The following is a 20,783-nucleotide window of genomic DNA, read 5'->3' as shown; positions in this document are numbered from 1 at the left end:
ACCCAACTCCCAATGTTAAAGTGCCTAGGAAAGCACAAGGGTTAAAAATGTATTTTCTCTACTGAAAGGGGTTAAAATGTACATGAAAGAAATATGATAATTTTAAAAAAACGTAACAGTGTGGTTAGTGTGATCGGTATCAGGAAGTTGGAAAAAAAAAATAATGACAAAATTATTTCTGAAAGTTCAGATTGTTTAACTGCTTGAAGAGGTTGAAGCTGCAAGATTTTAACATGCATTTAAATTCTAAAACAGTTTGTTTCAAGAGTGGCAGCTGAATAACTCTATATTCCTCTGCATTTTCGTTGCACTGCTAATGCTAGGTTGGGGGTGTGAGAGCGGGAGCATGTGAACAGAGAACTCTCAGTTCTCTGGGTTGCTCCGCGCCAACAGTGCCGTCCACAACCCAAGAGGCAAATTTCCAATGAAGCCCTGCTGCTCTGCAGAAACTGTCCAAGAAAATGAAACAGGGTTTTGGGTAAAAACGGCATAATCATGATTAAAATACACCTGGGAACGACGCTTAGACCACCAAAAGACGATGATCAGAGAGAGTCTTTAAGAGTAGTGGTCTCCCACCTTTTTCAGGTCTTGAACCAACTGAATTTAAGACATGATCTGATAAGGTTAAAAAAAAAAAAAAAACAGGAAACAATCCGTATCTGCGTCTCATCTACTTTATCCTAATCTTACCCTTGGATGTTGTATAAGCGTTTGCTACAACCTGTTGCCCTCCGCATGCTGGCAGAAAAAGAAACTGCAACATATTTTTGCTCTTCAGGCTAACTGAGCGATCTAAACCTCGACATTTCCTGCAGGTCACCTGCTTGGCCCTGTTCAGGTTAGTTCATTTTTCGCCCACAGACAGCACATTTTTACCATATAAGGAATTAACTGGGAAGATCTGAATATTAGTTCTTAGTTTCTGCTTGACATTGCATTTTCATCAAGATTAGGGAACCATCTAAACGCTTACGTGTTATTTCTTTTAAGATCACTGCAACCTTTCTCACAGAGTTTCGGTTCCTTCAGGCTTCAAAAACTGACCTCATTCGGTTACAAACAACGCAAACCTAAAGCAGCCTTTATTTAAAAAACAAAAACAAGAAAAGCTCTACAATCTTAGTAAAAGAACGCTCAGCCAGAGACAGGAAACCAGAGAAAAGACAGGAAGTGACGTGGAAGCATTCACGCTCCTCAGTTAAAGGTGGTCCGGGTCAGAACACTGGTGGGTCACAGACGTGTTTACGGATAAATATTTCTGCTCCAAAGTCCAGGGTGAAGGGTTTGACCTCTGAAGACCTGAAGAAACTTCTGGAGACGTTCGGTCGCGAGCAGCCGTGTGTTACGCCAGAGTCGCACAATAAAAACTACAATAAAATACAATTTACAGCAAGTTACATACTTTCTGTGCCCCCTCCCCCTGCCTGCCCCCCCAACTGTCTTATGTATGCCGGATAGACGTGACCGAAAGAAGAGTGAGGTGAGTGACGGGCCATTGATTCATGGGCATCCTCATTCGGGATCCAAGGGGTGGGGTACCAGCTGATGTCCATGGGTGAGCAATGGGAGCCTGTATTTTGGAAGGGGTTTGTCAATTTATCAGACTGAGGATCTGTTGAGGTTATTCTCTGAGAGTGTGAGATGTTTCCATGTGCATACTGTACAGCAAAAGGCCCCCCTCCATGGTTGCAGTGTCTTCATGTGCCCCTGTCAGTCTTTAGTCCCCTCAACACTGCTGCCCCTGATTATAAACAGTAATAGAAATTCAGCCCCCACCCAGAGACACACCTCTAAATTTCAGTGGGAGTCTTAAAATGGCCGCTTCACCCCCACCCCCCCGCAGCAAGATACTGATCAGTTCGTTCCCTCGGATTGTCACCGACTCCGTTCAGTTCATTCCACTGATCTCCTACGAGGAGGCGTCGCTCTCGGGGGGCTTTGGAGCTCCTTCTTCGTCTGGACGGGATTCGCAGCAGCTTCCTGGGTTTCCGTTCTCTGCTCCGCTGTTTAGGGTCATGTTCTCCAGAGCTGGGGGGAGGGAAGGAGGGGGAAACATTCATGAATATCTGTTGCTCACATCCCGCACAAAAAGGTCATGTCTTAACATTGCTGACGAACTCGGTCTCCATTCTAAAACCACCAGAATTAAGCTTTTTTACTAAAAAGATCACTTTCAGCGTTTCACTGTGCAGCAAAGCATGCTGGGCTCTATAATTGATGTTGGCACTGCGACTACTTTCTACTCTAGGCCCCAAAACATGTCAAGGGAATTTTGGGCTCTCAAAGGTAATTTTACCAATTTACCATTAACATTCGCGGACTCATAAGATGCATCGTCAATGAATATTTTATACTTTAATAATATTTGATATTATACAAAACATAAAATCAGTTATAAAATACAAAACATGATTGCTAAACTAAACAGACTAAAATAAACTGGGCACAAACTAGGCCTGCACAATATACCGCAAATTTATCGTTATCGCAATATCCAGCTCTGCAATATGCATATCGTAAAAGACGGCGAATATCGCAATAAATCGCAAACCCAAAATGTGTTAAAACAATCTTCTAGCAGCTTGAAGCATTTAACGAATCAAATAAATCCCTTTATGCTTTGACCAATCAGATGGACGCCTTCCCATTGTTGACCAATCAGATGGAGGCCTATTATGTTAACCCTGGTCCTGAAGAGCCTCAACCCTGCCTGTTTTCCAGCTCTCCTTAACCAGCTTGCTGTTGATTGGCTGACTCAAGTGATTTCACATCCTGATTGACTGAACACACCTGATTTTGGTTATCATTATCGAGCAGTCTAGGGAGAATTGGAAAACAGACAGGGTTGAGGCTCTTGAGGACCAGGGTTAGCCACCCTGACGTTTGACCCCATGTCGATGAGGGTCATTTGGAGTATAATTTTTAAACTGTTGCAATGAAATGGGAATGATGTTTTTGTTTATTTTACTATTTGTTTATTTACCGCAAATTTATCGTTATCGCAATATTGATCACTAATATCGCATATCGCAAGTTTTCCTCATATCGTGCAGCCCTAGCACAAACCGATAAGGAAAAAAACTCTTTAAAATTAGTGCAATAGTGCATTAGTGCAACTCAAATATTTAACATTTTAAACAATCAAAGTCAACCTCTTATGACTGAATTCAACCCTTTAACACCAGAAATGTCACCAGTAACACCTAAATAAGGTACTCTCTGATGTACCGTAAGTCTTTGACTCTTGGAAAAAAGCAGCTTTTCCTATTGGGTTAGCACCCATATGCAACACATCACCAAAGTAAAGTAGCAGAATCAGAGGGAATTACTACGTTAGAGGCGTAAAAGGTTACAATAGCCGAAAGAGTGTCAACACTGGAACTAAAGTTCTGGTGTTAAATCAAACGAGATCAAGTCAAAGTCCTAAAAAATCCAATTCAAAACCTTTTTATACTTTTCAAATCCGACAGATAGTCTGAGTTTGGTGAAACGTGTTTCTCTAATCTGGACAATTGTGTCAATTTGTCTTTAGTTCATCTCACCCTGAAGTGAGGCGGCGTTGTTGTTGGGTGGAGCCCCGCCGCCGCTGCTGCTGTCCTCCAATTCATCCAGATAGAGGCGGTATCGATGTCCGCTGTCGTCCTCATACTCCACGTTCTCGTCATCGCTGTCCACCTCCGGCGCCACGTACACCACCTCAAACTCTATCTGGCCTCTCTAAAACACAATCGCCACAATGAGTAGGTCAGAGAGCGCTCCCTGTGGCCACAGCGGGGACTGCAGCCACACCTTACCTGCTGTGACAAGATGGTGACTGCCTCCTTGTGCTTCGCATCCCTTAAATTGATGCTGTTGACCGCGAGGATGGCATCTCCGACGTGCAGGCCTCTACAACGGTCTGCAGGTTGACCGGGATGGATCTCAGAAATCAGGATGGGAACGCCGTGCTCCTTCCCGCCCTAAAAGGAAATCCAAGTTAAAGGATCTAAAGCCAAAACAGGATCTAAGAAGTTTAACACATTTGTTCCATTACTATTGCAGAGGGTTACTTAAGACCAAAGTGACAAATTCACTTCCTGAAAAGTCTAAGAAAGAATCTAAAACATGGCTGGTAATTGGTGCTTCCTTAAGGTTACATTTCCCAGATACAAAGTGCCTGGTTCAAACCAATGCCTTCTATGGGTCTACTATGTGTCAGATAGTTGCTTTATTTTTCACAAAAGAGGTCAATCGTGTATTTACCGTGATAGAAATCCCCAAGCCTTCATGGTCCTCTTTGACCAGCGCCACCTTCCTGATAGGACCGACTCCCTGCGTTTTCTTCAGCAAGTCATGTTCCTGGAATTGCACCGATAGCTTTTAGCGAAACCATGAAAACATGAACGGCATTTAGATGTTTGAGATCTCCACTCACGTGTCCCACAGGAGAGGGTAGAGGTTTCTTTGGGTCGATGCGACCTCGGCATGCCCGGATTACAGTTTTGTGGCGGTGGAGGTGAATCTCGGCCTCCAGCTGGTTCCACAGCTTGTCATGGGCGGGTCCCTTCATGTCCCGACCGAGTAACTGAATCTGCTGCACCCTGAAAGTCACAGTGCCAGCCTCTTAGGGAAGACAACCCTTAGACAACCTAAGTCTCGTTTACTCAATGAAAAAGATTCATCACCAGGTCTTATCTTTAAACCCGCTGCTCCCTCCAGCTTCTCACCTTCCAGCCAGCTCCTTGTCCAGATATTTGGCAGCCAATCTGGCTCCGTACACCTCAGCTTGCAGTACTGCTATGTGCCTGCGGAGGGCCTCGTTTTCCTTCCTAAACAGATGCACTTCTTTCTCCAGTCTGGCCTCAGCTAACTTCTCCTTCTTACCAGCCATAAGTTCCTGTTCCTGGAAAAAAAAGCACAACTAATCACGTTTGAGCTTTTGCAAACTGGCGACACAACAAACTATAGGTTTTAGGACGATTATGCTCCAAATGATCAAAATGTTATATATCATGACATAGCTAGGTTTATATCCTGATTAAGATATCAGTAACATTGCAACGTGGAAAGGCAGTGTGACACGACTAACTGAACAATGGTCATAGAAACTAAATACTTCTTTCACTTAGAACCTTTTTCCAAGTGTTAATCATGTTAACATCTACTGCTAAACATATTTACTATTTAGCATAGGCCAATTCCTAGCTGTGCCTGAATGCAGCGTCTGGACTTTTGTGTGACTTCTGCAGTCACTAGACGCTGCTTTTATAGCTTTTGCTTGTTGATTCTCTCTGCATTCTTGGTTATGGTTCCTGTAGAGACGACAAACTCCATTAGTTGTGTGTTTGTTGTTAGGACCGGTCAACAGGTGTTTTGCCAAAAGAGAAAACCCCCCTGCACCCCGTCTGACAGCGTTCCTCACCAGGAAGTGCTTTCTTTTTGACACAACACCTTACAAACTTTACAAACAAATGCTGTCTGATCCACGTCGGTCTTCTTCTATACAAACTACATTCATGCGACGGAACAATTTTCTAGTCTGGAGCGCATTTGCTACTGACTTCCTCCATGTTTGTTTGGTGTGAGGCACATTTTGACGGAAAATAGTACCATAAAGTTCCTAATTCTGTTTTGAGCCGTAGAGCTTCATAAAAAAACAATAGATATTTTCTCTCATCTAGATATACAAGTTTCTTTAGGATTTAGACCAAATCATTGCACAAAACGAAATTTTTCATTAGGATTGTTTGCAGTTATTAGATTTGGCGTAACCATAAAGTGCCATCTCAGAAAACATTCTCATGGAAAAAGTCAACGTTGACACTGACTGATGAGCTCATATTTCCATTTCCAAGATGGTGACTGGCCAAGTAATGACTGTAGCCAGTGAGGGGAGGGGAGGGAGTGGCGTTTCCACCCAACAAGCCACTGAAGCAGAGTCGACAAAGCAGCAGGAAGTAAATATCAGCTCAATGAGGGAAGCAACAGATCCCATGGTGTCAAATCTACAGCTACACCAAAGCGGAGAGGAGAACTTACCATCACCTCCAGAGTTGGTGCAGGCTTTAAGGACAGAAGAGGAGAAAGGACAGACAGAAGAAAATGTGGGTTAGAGAAACTCATCTTTGATTGGTGTTAATGTGTGCACAGGAAAGGCAAAAATGACAAAGAATCAAAGTGCATATCAGGGCTTCAGGATGGTGCTGAAAGGGAGCAGAAAACTGTAGATGGAAACAGTAAAAGACCAAACCATCAGTTGCAACAGTAAACAAAGGAGTTAAAATAAACATTCTATTTGTTTAAATCCCATATATTCTAAATGAAAGAAATGGAAAAATGTATTCTTTAGCAGTGAGGAGAAATCTTTGGTATGGCTGCTGGAGGTCATTTCATGCGGTTTGGATGTATTTCTACCTTTTCTTATCTTCTTTAGTTTCGCTGAGTCTCTTCAGCGTCATCAGAGATCTGCAGATAAAAGTGAATTTTCCACCACTGTGGCCTGCTGAGCTTACAGTGAGTGGAGGATTCTCCCGCCCCATTGAAGCCTCTGAAACCCAGATCTGTGTCTGTCACTGTTTGTCCCAGTGGAGCATTCTTCTGGAGACATTTATGATGTAAGAAGCTCCATAAAAACTCCTCTTTCTGAGATTCATTGAGGACATTAGTGCAGAGCAGTGGAGCTAAAAGCACAATGCTGTTTTAGTTTTGTAGTCGCATTCTGACTAATTTATATTTCTTTATCCTGTCTAACCAGAGATGTCTTTAATAAAGATGTCTGAAAACACCAGGTGGACGGCTGAAGGCTAACGTTGATAAGGTTACCCATGACTGCTAGCTCCAAACGGCCGATAACTGTTAGATCTATTCTGTTCGGATCATACAGAACTTTACCATTAGAATTGAACCTAATGGATTTCATTTGATGTTACTTGATGGATCAATCGATGACCGTCTGACCATCCAACCTACCAGTCTGTCCTTGATGGTGTCTGAGTCCTCTGTCTGGCCTTGCTGGGCCCGAAGCTGCAGCTGGAGAGCGTGCAACTGCAGCAGCAGTTCATGGACCTCCCTCTCCGCCACCACCCGCTCAGCCTTCGCCTCCGTCAGCTCGGAGCGCAGGTCGACCAGCTGAGCCTGGAGACAAGCGAAGAGTGTTTTTCAACATAAATGCAGACAAGTCAGACCAGGACCGACCTTTAGATAATCCTGTAACAGATCCTTGATTTAGGGACTGTACTCCACCTGGCAGGTTGAATGACGAGAGGAACTGTATGTCGTAGCAAGACTCAAACGGACAGCACCACAGTTGCTTAAGGGGTTCCGGACCAGCTCAGACAAGTAACCGTAGACAAAGCTCCTGCATCGACGATGCAGATCAGAAATTCTGAAGAAAAATCCTTCTGAATATATAGGAATGTTTTTTGCTTCGTTCATAATTATTGATACATGTGTAAAACAAAAACGTTTTGGTAAATTACAAAGCAAAATTTGTTGTTTTTTCTTTTAGCTTTTTATGCGATTTGAGCATCTAGAGGAATTCTGTTTCATGCAGCAGAGCATCAAAAATTTTGAGTTTCCAGAGTTTAAATATCAACACTTTGCATTGCAAATTAGGAATTGATTTCCATGTTTTTATGCGGTCAGAGACATTGGCATTTATTACACCACAGTCTATTACAAACGTTTCCTTTCGTAGACAGACAGTTGTAGTTGTGTAGAGCAGTGGTCCCCAACCATTTCAACGCCACGGACCAGTATGACGTCACACAGAGGTTCCACGGACCGGTCATGTAATTAAAGGTGAATGATTATTGTCGCTATACTACGATAAACGACCAACAGAGATGTGGCAAGACGAACCCTAAGCTTTTATTTTGACACTCACTCATGACACTGTACACCTCACAGGTGTCATCATCTTCTCCCCCTCCCACACTCATGGTGCAAAAAAGAAGCACTGTCTATTAAATGTCTGTCTCCTGGCTGGGCGTTTTCCCTTTGGCAAAGAAACTTTCCAAAGACGTTTGTTTTTTACTCTTTTTGCTAGCTCCTGGGTTTTATTTTAGCTGTAATCTGTCACGTGACGGAGAGGAGCGTCTTGGCCTGCATCAAGAGTAACATAGACGGATGTCACAGAGAATCAGGCAATTTTTCAAAATAAAACATCTTTCAGATTCCTAAATAAATAAAACAGAAGTCATGTAAATTATTATTTTTTTTCTCTGTGGCCCGGTACCAAATGACTCACGGACCGGTACCGGTGCTGGTGAAGAGTATATGTTGGATGCCAGAATGAAACAAAACAAGACTTTTTGGATATTCCAAGCCTCAAAATATTCCTATCTGACCTCTTGCTGTGGCTGAAATTGAATGTTTAGCAGCTTTTCAACATGTTATAAACTCTTTTTACACGCATTTGAGAACACTTTTTAACTCCCTCTGGAATTACTTTCCTCACTACATAAAGAAAAAAACTTTTCAAGGGAATAAGAAGATGCATTTGGCACATCTGGATGCAGGGAGGGTTCAAGTTCATCTGAGCAGCGCAGGAGGTAAAAAAGAAGCCAGGAAATAAGACGACCAACCAGATTCATTCGCATCCAACAGCAATCGCATATCATCCTCTGACCATGTCATCCTGTTCTTGCATGGAAAACAACTGTAACCATGTGGTTGCCTATGGCAACCATAGCCAGTGGTTTCTGTGTGGATTTACAACCATTAGCTAACATTTTCTGGTGAGAATTAAGGGGGCCTAAAGTTTGTCAGAAGGTGCTGGGAGGAGATATGATGAAGAGAGGAGATCTTCATCCAGATGCTTTGGTCCAAAAAGAATCATTTGGAAAAACTGGTGACAGATTTTCTTTCCCCCAAATCAACCAGATTTTCCTGTGTTCGACATAATAGATAACTCTTTTGTTACGTTGGAGTGATAGGACCAGTAACAATAAAACAACAAAACAAAGGCAAAACAAACAAAAAAAAAACAGTTCGGCTCCCTATGTCTGTGAAAAATGTTTTGGCCCCACTTTTATTAATCCTGTCATAAAATAATGGAATAAAACCCCAGCTTTTATTTTTATAGGTCGCCTATTTTTACCGCAATGGTAATGTCTGTTGTGAATTAAAAGCTAGACAGATCAGTAGCTAATCTTGTTAGAGAAAATGCTGACTTTTCCACGTTTATCTGGGAAAGACACGCAAACAAAAACATGACGACAGCTATCACGTTCAGTAATCCCTGGCTGGAGTCCCTTCACACTCACCTCCAGTTTATGGTTGAGCTGGAAGACCGTTTGGGATTTGTGGCAGAGCTGGGCGAAGCAGGAGCTCAGGCTGGTCATCTTCTGCCGACCCTCGTAGGTAATGTCCACCTGGTCCGGGTCTATCTCCCCCAACAGGAGGTCCACGTCTACAAAGGCCTTGTCAAATTCCTTCTCCAGCACTTCCAGCCACCGGAACATAGACAGAGCAGGGCCGAGGCCCGAGCTCTGGCCCGACGGGGAGCACCCAGCGGAGGATGACATGTCCGAGGAAGAAGGGGCTGAGCAAACTGAGGCAGAAAAGATCTCCGGCGGTCCGCGGAAGCAGTTAAGAAGAGAGACCCAGACCGAAGACAGGAACGGAGGGTTGACCACGGAGAAAACTCTGCGGTACCCGGAAGTCCGTCATCAGGATATCGAGCTTTCGGCGTAGCGATTATTACGGTCTGAACGGACGGATGGGCGCTCCATTAGTTTTCCTGCGCAAACTCTTGCGGCATTTTTTTTGTTTTGTAGTGACGTCACCTGCATATCCAAATCCTGTTCGCCTTTAGAAAATAGGGAAATAAATAAATAAATAAATAATTGAGTCAGAATCTGGATGATAATAATAATAATAATAATAATAATAATAATAATAATAATAATAATAATAATAATAATAATATTACAAATTAGTTAATTTATAAATAATAATTATTATATATTTGACACGTTTTAAAATTAAAGCTATCTTTACGATACTCAATCACCTGGATTGCACAAGGTCTACCTTCATGTGAAAATTAAATGAATTAAAAAAGCAAAAATAAATAAATAATGTTATGTTATGTTTAGGGGTCAAACTATTTCCTATAAATGTTTTTCAATCCTGGAAATTATGTTAACCTGGTCGTAATCGTGTTCTCACAATAGTGATGGGCAAATAAAGCGTCATTGTGAGTTGCACATTTCCTAAACGGTGTAAACAGTGTGTTGGATGGTAGAAACTCATTGCTGTGTGACATAATAGCGACATCTGCCGGACTTTAGAAGTCATTGCAGACAACTTCAACGAAGACTGGAAACAAACTGAAGATATGGAGGACCAAATGTGACAAGTTGAATAAATAAATACAACTTTAAATGTCTAAATAAACGTGTCATGGCATTTTGAATTAAAATTATAAATGTTTCATTATTCTATTTAAGAACTACTTTTATCATTTATACTTGCATGCACTTTTTTTTAGTTGAAGTTGAAAATAAACTTCATTTGGTGAAAACTTTAATAGTGACCCTTACTAAAAGTCATGTGCAAAAAATGATGAAACCTACATTTCTGGAAGGAGTAATGGAATACTCTAAATCATCACAGATGAGGAAATACAAGCATAAAGTGACACTTTCAGCAGTTCAAAAACTGAGAGACACACAATGTTTCTCCTTTTGGGCATGATAATTATTTTCATACTTCGGTTTGTAGATGAGGATATATTTTGTTTTTATTATTTTCAAACTGTGATCAAAGTTGCTCAAAATAATTTAGAGAAAAACTCAATTATACTTTAACTGTGTTGCTTTAATTTTAAAATAAAAAAAGAAAATGGTATGTTTCCTCTAAAGAAATATCTGTTTTAATATTTAACCTTACGTTTAGCAGATTTTTTTTTTAAAGATCCAAAAACTATGAAATTTTCAATTTAAAAAAACAAAACAAAACAAAAAATCTTGTTGGATCTAATTTGAATGTGTTTTGGATATTTTAGATTCAAAGTTTTACAATATAAAACTAATACTACATTTTTCGCTCATGAATTCTATACACCATTTAGAAAACAATGAATAACAAAATCACATTAAGCAAGAGCAAAAATATGACACTGTTGTTACGTTTGTGGAATGAAAGCAGAAAATTACCGGTAGTCCTGAGTGAGGATGTGAAAAGAAATAGAGAACGGATATTCCTGAGGTCCGAGGGGAATTGAGCATTTGATGGTGTGGCAAGCGCAAAGGAAGATGATCAAAGAGAGCGGCCAAAAAGAAACAAATTCCACACATTTTCTTTATTAAATACAGAAGGCGTTTATGTAAATTTACTCCTTGTGTCCAAAGCAACACCTTTCCCAAATGTATAAGTAATATCTGTCCAACACAAGAGGCCCTCAGGTCTCAGCTGTTTGCTAAGATGCTGGACCGGAAAAGTAGAAAACAAATAAATAAAATGATTTTGAATTTAAATTGATCTGGGACCTGTGGAACTGCTGGAGAACCAACGTAATAAATGGAAGTGGTTGTAGAGATGGTATGAGCTGCTGAATTGTGAACGGAGGCTCAAAGGAGATGTTTGTGAGTGAGACCAGGGAAAAGCAAGTTTTTATAATGTCAACAAGAGATAACAAGACTGTAGACAAGAACAGCAGTGGTATAGGAGGTTAGAGAACGTGAAAAGGAGGTTAGAGGAGACGGAAAGGACAGAGTACACTCAAGACGGGAGGAGGAAAGAGAGTGAGAGTCGATGGAGGGCAATAACATTTTGGTTTGGACATTATGGATTTGAACTAACATCGAGACACCCAGTTTGATTGCTGTCAAGTTCAAGAAAGTTAGTGGAGAACCTGCTGATGATTGTAAAAAGTGTTCATCTTTTCTCTGCAGGCATCGTTGGAAAAGAGGAGTACCTCAATGGAACAGATGGAGATACCTTGTCAGAGTAGATTATCCAGATATTGGTACTACAATGTGGAGTGGCTGTACTATAGAGAACCAAACAGCTTCTGTTAACTACCAGAGAAGTTGAACAGTGTTCAGCAGCAGCTTCCAGGCTGAGTGTGAGCAGAGACGGCTCCCTGCTCATCAGGAACATCACTGCTGAGGATGCTGGGTTACATGTCGTCTCGGATCCACAAATAAGCATGATTCACAAATGTACTGTTTGAGCAGTGAGTATTCTGACTTGAACTGTTCTTCATGTCTGAATCACAACAGTTTCATAGCTAATTGGATTTTTAGAGTTTCACCTGTCTGACATTTTGAAGAACACAGAATATTGGCAGGAAAAAGAAAAAAAAAACAAGTTCAAACAACTTTCTTAGTAAGTAGGAACCTTCAAATGTACGACCATCCATCACTGGTTTGACTCTTAAGGGCTTTTGCCTGTCACATCTTCTTGATTGATCCACAGTGTTTGATTTTAACTGTAATTTTTCATTTTTATTGTTAAAGTCTACATTTTTCATTAAAAGCAAATTTAAAAGAAAAGGAATTTACCCGAGATATTAGGAAGCATAACAATATAAATAAGCTGATTAAAATCTGTATATTTCCGTTGTCACATCAGTACACACGCACACAAAAATTGAATCTATGCACTTTAGGAGTTGTATAAAGTTTCCATCCTGATAGTTATAGCATTGTTATTTAATGAATAATGCCTTTTTGCAATTCTCTGTTCCTACCACCTCCTACGGGCGAATTAAAGTCATCCTCCACTGTTATGAAAAAGAGAACATATAAGCTAAAATGGAATAATTGCTTCGCTAACTTAGTTGTTTTATGTATCACTCTATATATGTACATTTTACAATCATATTCGGTCCAATATGTTTCTGCAATGTTTGTAAAAAGATTCTGATGAGATTTGAATCAGTAGTTGGTAAATATATTTGGGCTCATTTGCTTGTAAATCTGACTCTGAAAGACTCCGTTAGCCACAAATAACTGCACATCACTGGTCTGTAGCGAGCGGTTTTAATATGCAGACTTGACCTTGGTTCTCTCGCCATCTGCGGGTTACCACACTCGGTTACGTCATTTTGGATTTTATAGGTGGGGATGCACGAGCTCAGAGGCAATTCACCAAATATGCTTGCAAATTTGTGATAAAGAAAAACTATTCCTAAAAGTGAAATGTTTTAATTACAACTAATTAGTTTTTAAACATCTTGACTTGATCTGCAATGTGCAGCAATGATCACTGGTTTAATGTGATCATGTGTTCTATAATCAATGATTATTACATATCAGTTACCTAAAGTGTTATTCATTAATGTTTACTGAAAAGATGTAAGAATTCTTTCTGAGGATATTCAATAAGCGCTCGGTTTTGTTACTTGAGCTGCAATGTGTAGCAATGATTTCTGGATTTAATTAAATTGTATTCTGATTGTAATCAAAGAGTTCCACTTGTCTGTTACATAGTATGTGATTCACGTTACTTTTTACTGTATTCATGAATAAATGTTTACTGAAGCTAATTAATTTTCAATAATCACCTGATTTTATTACTTGAAAAGAATCTATCTGATCAGAACCGGAGTATGAAAACTAAAAAAAAACTAAAAAATGAATGAACTCAGTAGGGGTGGGATTATCCCTTGTGCTATCCTAGGCACTTTAACATTGGGAGTTGGGTCATCTAGACCCACTAGACAGTGCTCTGAACTTCTTACCTTTTGAAACAATATTTCAAGTTCTACTTGACTTTAGTTACTGATTACTATATTTAAGTGTGCCTTTGTTTTTTTGTATGTTTATCTATGCATTCCATCATTTCTGTAATGATAAATCTGTATGATTTATTGACTTCAATTAATGCTTGAAATTAATCAAACAAGTTCCCGCCTAAACCCAAGTTTTTTCTTTTTCTTTTTTCATTTTTTTTTACTTTTTTAATGTCCACATTTTTATTTTTAGTCTTTTATTTCTATTTTTTGGCTGCAGCCCAAGCAAAAAAAATAAAAATAAAACAATAAATTGTAAAAGCTGAGAAGAAATGTGTTCTTGGGTAGCAGCATTGTTCCAGGCAGCAGTGGATGCAGTTTGTTTTATCTCTTTTGGTGGTTTGCTTTGTTAAATACATATTAACTTGTAAATTCACTTGGTTTAATCTAAAAGAACAAGATTAACGAGATTTATGTTAGATTGACGTTGGAAACATGCTTTATAAAAGACACTTTATGACTTTATTGTTATACAATTTAACATCTTTATTGCTTTTTGTCAGAATCTCATTTACCTTTGAATGCTTTAATATTAGAAAAGCGATATAACATGACAAAAACAAAAAGCTGCGAGAAGAAGGGAAAAAAAGAAAATGCTTTATAAGATAAACTATTTGTACTACAGTATGTCTCGTTTTGCATATTAACACATTAAAAAGAAACTGTGCACCAATGTGCTGTCCTCATCATCATCATCAGCTGGACAGAAGTCACTGCTGAAAGGACGCAGCTGTGGAGTCGTCAGACATCACTGTCTGCTTCTTTTCACTCTATTTTAATGGACGAATAGATCACCTGAACTTCTTCCGCATTTATCTGGAACACAAAAAAAAATAGTTCTCATCCAACACTGTTGTTCTAAAAACTGTTGAGAGATGGAGACAAAAAAAATTCGAACATTAAATTTATCACAATATTATCATTTTCTGAAATAGAAAATGTTATGCCATTTAATTTATTGTAATTGAAACCACCACAAAATTGTGGTTAAAATATACTACTTTAATATAAATGTGTAAAGATTATGTGTAAAATGTACCTTTAATGTGTAAAAAAATGTATTGAACTTAATATAATATTAATATAATATAATAATATAAAATATGACATTTTTAAACTACCTGTTAAACAATTTTTTGTTTAGAGTACTGCTTTTTTGGGAACTGAATCGAAAACTCGCTTTAAAAAACTTTTAGAAGATTACTGCTTCTCTGTACTCAGTCATGTTAACCAACCCAACACTTGTACGGAGACCAGGATCACAGCAACCAAAGTGACTTACTGTAATCTTAGAGGAAGCCTTGGATTTGGAATAGTTAACCGCAGCATATGTCAGGTCACTCTCTGGCTCACTCTGCAGCTCAGACTGAACACAAACACAGAGGGGAATACATGTTTTTAAAGCAGACATCAATGAAACACTGTAGTTTGATGAATGCATGATGAGTAAATTATATGCAGATTATGTTTGATTTTCTTAATAATCATAAAATAGGAATAAACATGACTACTGTCATGAGTATGCTAAAATAAAGTTGAATTGCCCCAGGATGTCTTTTAACAATCTGGAATAAAAGTAACTTGACATTATCTAAAGTACACGATAAGAATATTTTTTTATTATTAAAGAAATACCTTCATTACTTATACTAGTAAACTTTTGTGTAATGATACTTACATTTTGATGTGTCGGCTTTTGAAAGTCTGAAATAAAAAAAGGTAGATTTTAGGAACCAGCTGACATCCACAGAAATGATTTTCTGTTCTGTAAAGCTTCGTTGTCAGTTTTAAGAAAAAATGTTTTGAGTCATAACTATAGGAAAATTTTCGTTTATTCGCTTTCTAAATCAGTTTTTGTCCCTTTTGGGGTCACGGGGCTACGAAATTAAACAGCAGAAAAGATTTGATTTAATGGATAAAAAATATTACGAAAAATCACACTTCACAATGACTGGTTTCAGAAGTAAAAAGGAACTTCATACGCTGTTGTTAAATGGTGCCAACATTTCTTTGTAAGTCAGCTACATTTGGAGTGTTCTGATTTCTTCATCAGAACCTCATCACATTCATTGTGGGTTAAGAAAAAATACTGTACTTGTTCCTTTTTTCTGATCCTTTGTGGCTTTGGCTGTCCTGCTTCTGAAGAGAAAAACGGTAACGACGACCAGCAGCACCAAAACCACACCGACCACAGCTCCAATGATGATGACTGTGTTGCTCTGGGGAGATTCTATGACAAATAATTATATTTGGGGTTTTTATTAATAGTAGCATGTTGAGAACAAAAATATGAGCTGGTTGTACTTGGCTGAAAATAAAATTGCAAGCCATGGATAGAAAGACATAAACTGTAAAGCCTAAAAAATGAAGCTGAATGAATGTGAGTAACATTGAAAAACAACATTTATAAAAAAAAAAAAGAAATATGACATGCATTGGTCAATTCTGTTAGTCAAATTTACTTTTGAGCCATCATTTAGTTCTTCATGGTAGCAGTAACTTCACAATGTCGAGTTTCATCATTAAAGATACTTATGGACTCAGATCTAAAGCCCTGGAGGCTTTTGCCCATTGAGCAGGGGTAAAAGATGAATCAAAGGCTGGACAAAGTTAATAATCTCAGAATGGACCTGACACTGAACTCTTCACGGGAAGCACTATTGTCAAATGTAGAGGAAAGGCAAGTACAGCTATGTTTTTGAGAATGGAGGAGAATGACTTTAGAACAGGGCCTGAGAAAAGGTGCCTAAAGATAAAGTGTTTATGTTGGACAGAGACCCTGCATTGAAAAGACTGACTTAGTCTTAGTCCCTTCCCCTCAATGGGGTGTTGACGAATGCTGCAGGTTTTTGGGTTGTGTAGGCCCGTAGAGAGAGGCAGCAGCATCTTAAGGGGAGCACAGGTGTGTCTTGCAGGTCACTGGAAAATTGCACTGATACCTTAAGGGACGTCATTGAAACTATGCTCAGATTGTTCCTAACAGTCAGGATAAAGTAAAAATGATCTGCAGTACATGTTACAACTTTATATCCATAAAATATGACTAGATTGTTGAATGTTGGAGAAACATTATGTGCCAAAAATAAAACCGATCAATGTTATTTAGAGTCATCTGTAACCATTTTTGACAGTACTTTAGTTAAGGAAAATAAATAGACTAGAAAATTGGATCTTTATCTTCCGTGTGAAACAAAAAAAGGGGAAATAATTCCAGTATTCGAGTCATTCAGTCTTTTTTAGACACTGATCTGTTAGAAACGTTCAGCTCATCTGTGATTTCCTGTTTAGTCATAATCAAACTGAAAAGATTTCATGGCTCCACCGACACATCGATAAGAGGTTTCGAAGCTAAAGTTTACTGAAATTTTAAAGACAAAATTGATAGCGATGAAGACCTTGCTTCTATTTTAGTCACATTTAGAATAGAAACAAAATTGTTTTCTTTGAGGACGGTCTGAGTGGTGAAATGTTGTAAGAAGAGAAGACTTTAAGACATCATGAAAATGAATAAGAATCTTCTTCCGCATATTTAAGGAAAGCTTTATTTTTCTTTTAACTTTCGTCATTTTCTTATCAGTTTTTCATAAGAAGCTTCCTGTTGCCAAAGGTCTTGCCTCTGTTTTCTTCATGGTTCTCTGGCTGCTCTGCAAAGATCTATCAGGTTACGCGTCGCATCTGTGTTTTTGTAACTTTTTGCACAACTTTCTAAAAAAAACAAAACACAGTACGATCCAACATGGATGACCATTCTCGTCCTGAACTCTGCCCATTTTCTGGACCTGCTAATCCCTTGTGGGGCCATGGGTAAAGGCGGTGTACTCCCTGGACATGTGGCCAGCATGTCACAGGGCCCATGGAGCTGGAGGAAAGCCGATGTGCACAAGGCAAATTGTGGCCACACAAGATACAGACCAGTTATCTGGTGTCCCCAGACCCCAACGTAACAAAAGGGCAAGTTTCATTGTGGCCTTTTCTTGTGGCCTGTCAAAGGCACACCTGTGGAATAATCACAATGTCCAATCAGAATCTTGATATGGCACGCCTGTGAGGTGGGATGGATTATGTTAGCAAAGAAATGCTCACTATCACAGAAAGACTCATTTGTGAACAATATTTGGGGAGAAATTGTTTTTATGTTTTGGTAGAAAATGTTTCTGATCTTTGAGTTCCTTCCTGACAAATGGAAGCAAAAACAAAAGATACGAGTTTATATTTCCCTTTTGTACTAAAAGAATTACATTTAAGAAATAAATGCATTCTTCTAAGATGTGAAAAATGTTTTTTTCAATTGATGAAAAATAAATTGATTTCAAGCAATATCACCTGAATTACCTTAAAATGTCTTACCTGTGAGAACGTAGACAGCATCTATCTTCACTTTGTTGTGTTTAACAAGCTGGCAGGTGAATCTTTTGTTGTTTCCACTCTGATGTTTCACAGTCAGAACAGAAACACAGTTTGTTTGTTCTTTAACCTCAAACTCAGGATTTTTACCAGACAGGTGAGATCCCGCCTCATTCCTCCAGATGATGTTCTGCTCACAGGAAATATTTTTTTCATATCTATTCAGTGAACACTGTAATGTAACACTTCCACTTTCTCTTGGATGAACCTCTGGTGGATCTTTAGAAACTGAAGGAAAAGAAAAACAGAAATGGACATAATCTTGAGGGTTCTCCTTTTTATGTCTTTAATTTAACATTAACATTGAAGACCATTGAATGTGACACATTTACAGTTTTTACTAAAATCAATCAAACTGATCTGAAGTTTATCAAGTTAAACTAAACAGGAAACTCTCAAACTCTCTGTTCACCTCATTAATCAGTGATAATCAGTGACATTGATCTTTACTGTTTATCGATTCATCAGTTCAACCTATTTACTATGTAAAGAATGAAACATGTAATGATATTTTCTCCCATGAGTCGACTCTCTCACATCTCTCACACTAAACATGCTTTGTCAGCAGTTCAACTTTTTTCCAACCTAAATGATTCAATGAGTTCACATGTCAGAGTCTCTTCAGGATTTGAGCTTTTTTTGGATCAGATCAGAATGTTGACATTCATGTAAACACAGAATTATTGAAGTCAGAATACTCACTGCTCAAAATTTTTAGAAACACAGGGATGGAATTACTTTTTCCATTTGTGAGTTGACAGAGATAGCGGCCAGCATCCTCAGCAGTGATGTTTCTGATGAGCAGAGAGCAGTTTCTGCTCACACTCAGCCTGGAAGCTCCAGCTTCATTGATTACTTCTGGAGTGGTGTTTCTATGTCTGTTGTACAGCCATCTAACATCAGAGCATTGGATAGAGGATGCATTCACTTTACAATGTAAATGGACCTCTTCTCCAACTCTTCTGTAAAGGGTTTCACTTTTTCCACTGGCTCCTGCAGGAGAATGTGGCAAATAAAAGGATTAAAGTTAAAGTAAGAACCATTTCGATTTTTTTTAAACAAATAAGAGTCTTACCCTCAAACTGAAGTGCGAAAATAAGGATTAATTCCAGCAGTAGAGTCATTCTTAGTATGTTGGTCTCTTGCTGTAAATGTTCATTTCCTCTTTGATAATGACTAAATACAAAACTAAAATTTTGGCTCCACCCACTCAAAATCTTTAGTGTAAATATATATGTGAGTGATATCATTTGGACTGAAAGGAAGACTCACAGGTTAAAAAAAAATATTACATTAAGTTTATTAAGCTTAAAATGAAATGAAAGACGACATTTTAAGATAAATAGAAGTTTAATGTTTGATCAGGTTAGTACCATGCAATAGGAAGTCTTTCCTTTTCCTGTTAGAGCTGTCTTGACAGAGGAAATGATTTATTTGTTCATTTCCTGTACTTAGTTTGTGATGCAGAAAGATCTGCAGGAACAAATAAGTGCAGACATCTTCCAAAGAGATAACATAGCCATTAATTTTAAAAGCAAAAAATTATGATTGTAATTGGCCAAAAAGAAAGCCGAGCTTTTAGCTGTTGGTTTAGAATGAAAGGTTAATGATAAGTGAAGAGTAAAGTGAAGTTGGGGCGGTCGTGGTGCAGCGGTAGGGCGGTCGTCCCATGATTGTAAGATTGCAGGTTCAATTCCCCCCTTGCACGCCCATGAGTCGAAGTGTCCTTGGCCAAGACACTGAACCCCACCTTGCTTCTGGTGGTAGATGGGTGCCTGTGTTTGCCAGTAGAGCTGCCACCAGTGGGTGAATGGGTCTGTGACTGTAAAGTGCTTTGTCCTTGTAGGAAGAAAGGCACCATGCGAGTAAATGCCATTTACCAAGTTACATCAGCCCAAACTTCTTGAAAGTACAATAAATCCTCAAAATCAAATTAAAATAATTGTATTTATATAGCACCATTCATGTAAAGAAACAGCTCAAGGTGCTGTACATAAAAACAAACAGGGATGCAGAAACACCAATGCAAAAAGTAAATAAATAAGCCCCTCATAATAAAATACACCAAACAAGCACAAGTAAATAACAAAATGACCTAAGAAGAAAAAAATCCTTAAGAAGAGAGAACCAAGAAGGTGCCGTCTGCTCTGTCCTCGTGTTGGCCGGGGTGTCAGCATAGACACACACAGCCCAGCCAAGGGGGAGAAAACACTCCTAAACCGTCTAAAAAAAAGTGATAAATAGAAAAGGTAAAATATAAAAACAGCTAAAATATGAAAAAAATAAAATAAGTTAATGCATAAAGAGTCTAAAACACCTGAAATATAAAAAGAATAAGGTAAGATGTTAAGACAAAATAATAATAATAATTAATGATAAAAATAAAATAATAAAAAATACACATTAAACAAATAAAAATGTTGTGAAATATCCTGATTGAAATTGCACCTAAGCTTCACAAAGAACAACCAATAAGTTTTCCTCCCAGGTCACAAAGTAGACCTGCTGACGACAGAATCAATATTCAGAAATACTCAGAAATGCAATTTTGAGATTAACTTTCTATACTTCCCTTTTATTTAACCAGGATAAAAAAACTCATTGAGATTGAAAATCTCTTTTGCAAGAGCGTCCTGGCCAAGAGGCAGCAGCA

The 20,783-nt window shown here is 38.7% G+C and overlaps 2 protein-coding genes and 1 long non-coding RNA gene across 5 annotated transcripts in view; all 3 read right to left on the bottom strand.

Annotated features, from left to right (window-relative positions):
* The window catches only part of LOC105357177, a 302,080-nt gene that overhangs the window by 210,217 nt on the left and 71,080 nt on the right, over positions 1 to 20,783 (bottom strand). The window lies entirely within an intron of this gene.
* Positions 1,056 to 9,697, bottom strand: gopc (golgi associated PDZ and coiled-coil motif containing). 2 transcript variants are annotated; one of them, XM_004083646.4, is made up of 9 exons: positions 9,249 to 9,697; positions 6,952 to 7,116; positions 6,022 to 6,045; positions 4,710 to 4,885; positions 4,418 to 4,583; positions 4,246 to 4,341; positions 3,798 to 3,962; positions 3,546 to 3,720; positions 1,056 to 2,031 (listed from the first exon to the last, which is right to left on the bottom strand). In XM_004083646.4, the coding sequence occupies exons 1-9, from the start codon at positions 9,507 to 9,509 to the stop codon at positions 1,913 to 1,915; spliced, it is 1,347 nt and encodes a 448-aa protein (XP_004083694.1). In that variant the 5' UTR covers positions 9,510 to 9,697; the 3' UTR covers positions 1,056 to 1,912. The 2 variants fall into 2 exon arrangements, with proteins under 2 accessions (XP_004083694.1, XP_011490025.1); XM_011491723.3 differs by lacking the exon at positions 6,022 to 6,045.
* On the bottom strand, positions 14,531 to 15,812 carry LOC111947067. The gene is made up of 3 exons (XR_002872862.1): positions 15,405 to 15,812; positions 15,009 to 15,092; positions 14,531 to 14,542 (listed from the first exon to the last, which is right to left on the bottom strand). It is a non-coding gene; the product is annotated as an uncharacterized LOC111947067 (long non-coding RNA).

The sequence above is a fragment of the Oryzias latipes genome, chromosome 24, assembly GCF_002234675.1.
Source record: "Oryzias latipes chromosome 24, ASM223467v1".
Classification (NCBI taxonomy): Eukaryota; Metazoa; Chordata; class Actinopteri; order Beloniformes; family Adrianichthyidae; genus Oryzias; species Oryzias latipes.
This window is presented reverse-complemented; position numbering and strand designations above follow the sequence as displayed.

Excerpts from the sequence above, each read along its gene's own strand:
- gopc (XM_004083646.4), bottom strand. The coding sequence starts at position 9,509 with ATGTCATCCTCCGCTGGGTGCTCCCCGTCGGGCCAGAGCTCGGGCCTC. Across the intron at positions 3,721-3,797 it reads TCACCATCTTGTCACAGCAG|AGAGGCCAGATAGAGTTTGA; the intron begins GTAAGGTGTGGC and ends ATTGTGTTTTAG. Across the intron at positions 2,032-3,545 it reads CAACGCCGCCTCACTTCAGG|CTCTGGAGAACATGACCCTA; the intron begins GTGAGATGAACT and ends CCCTCCCCCCAG.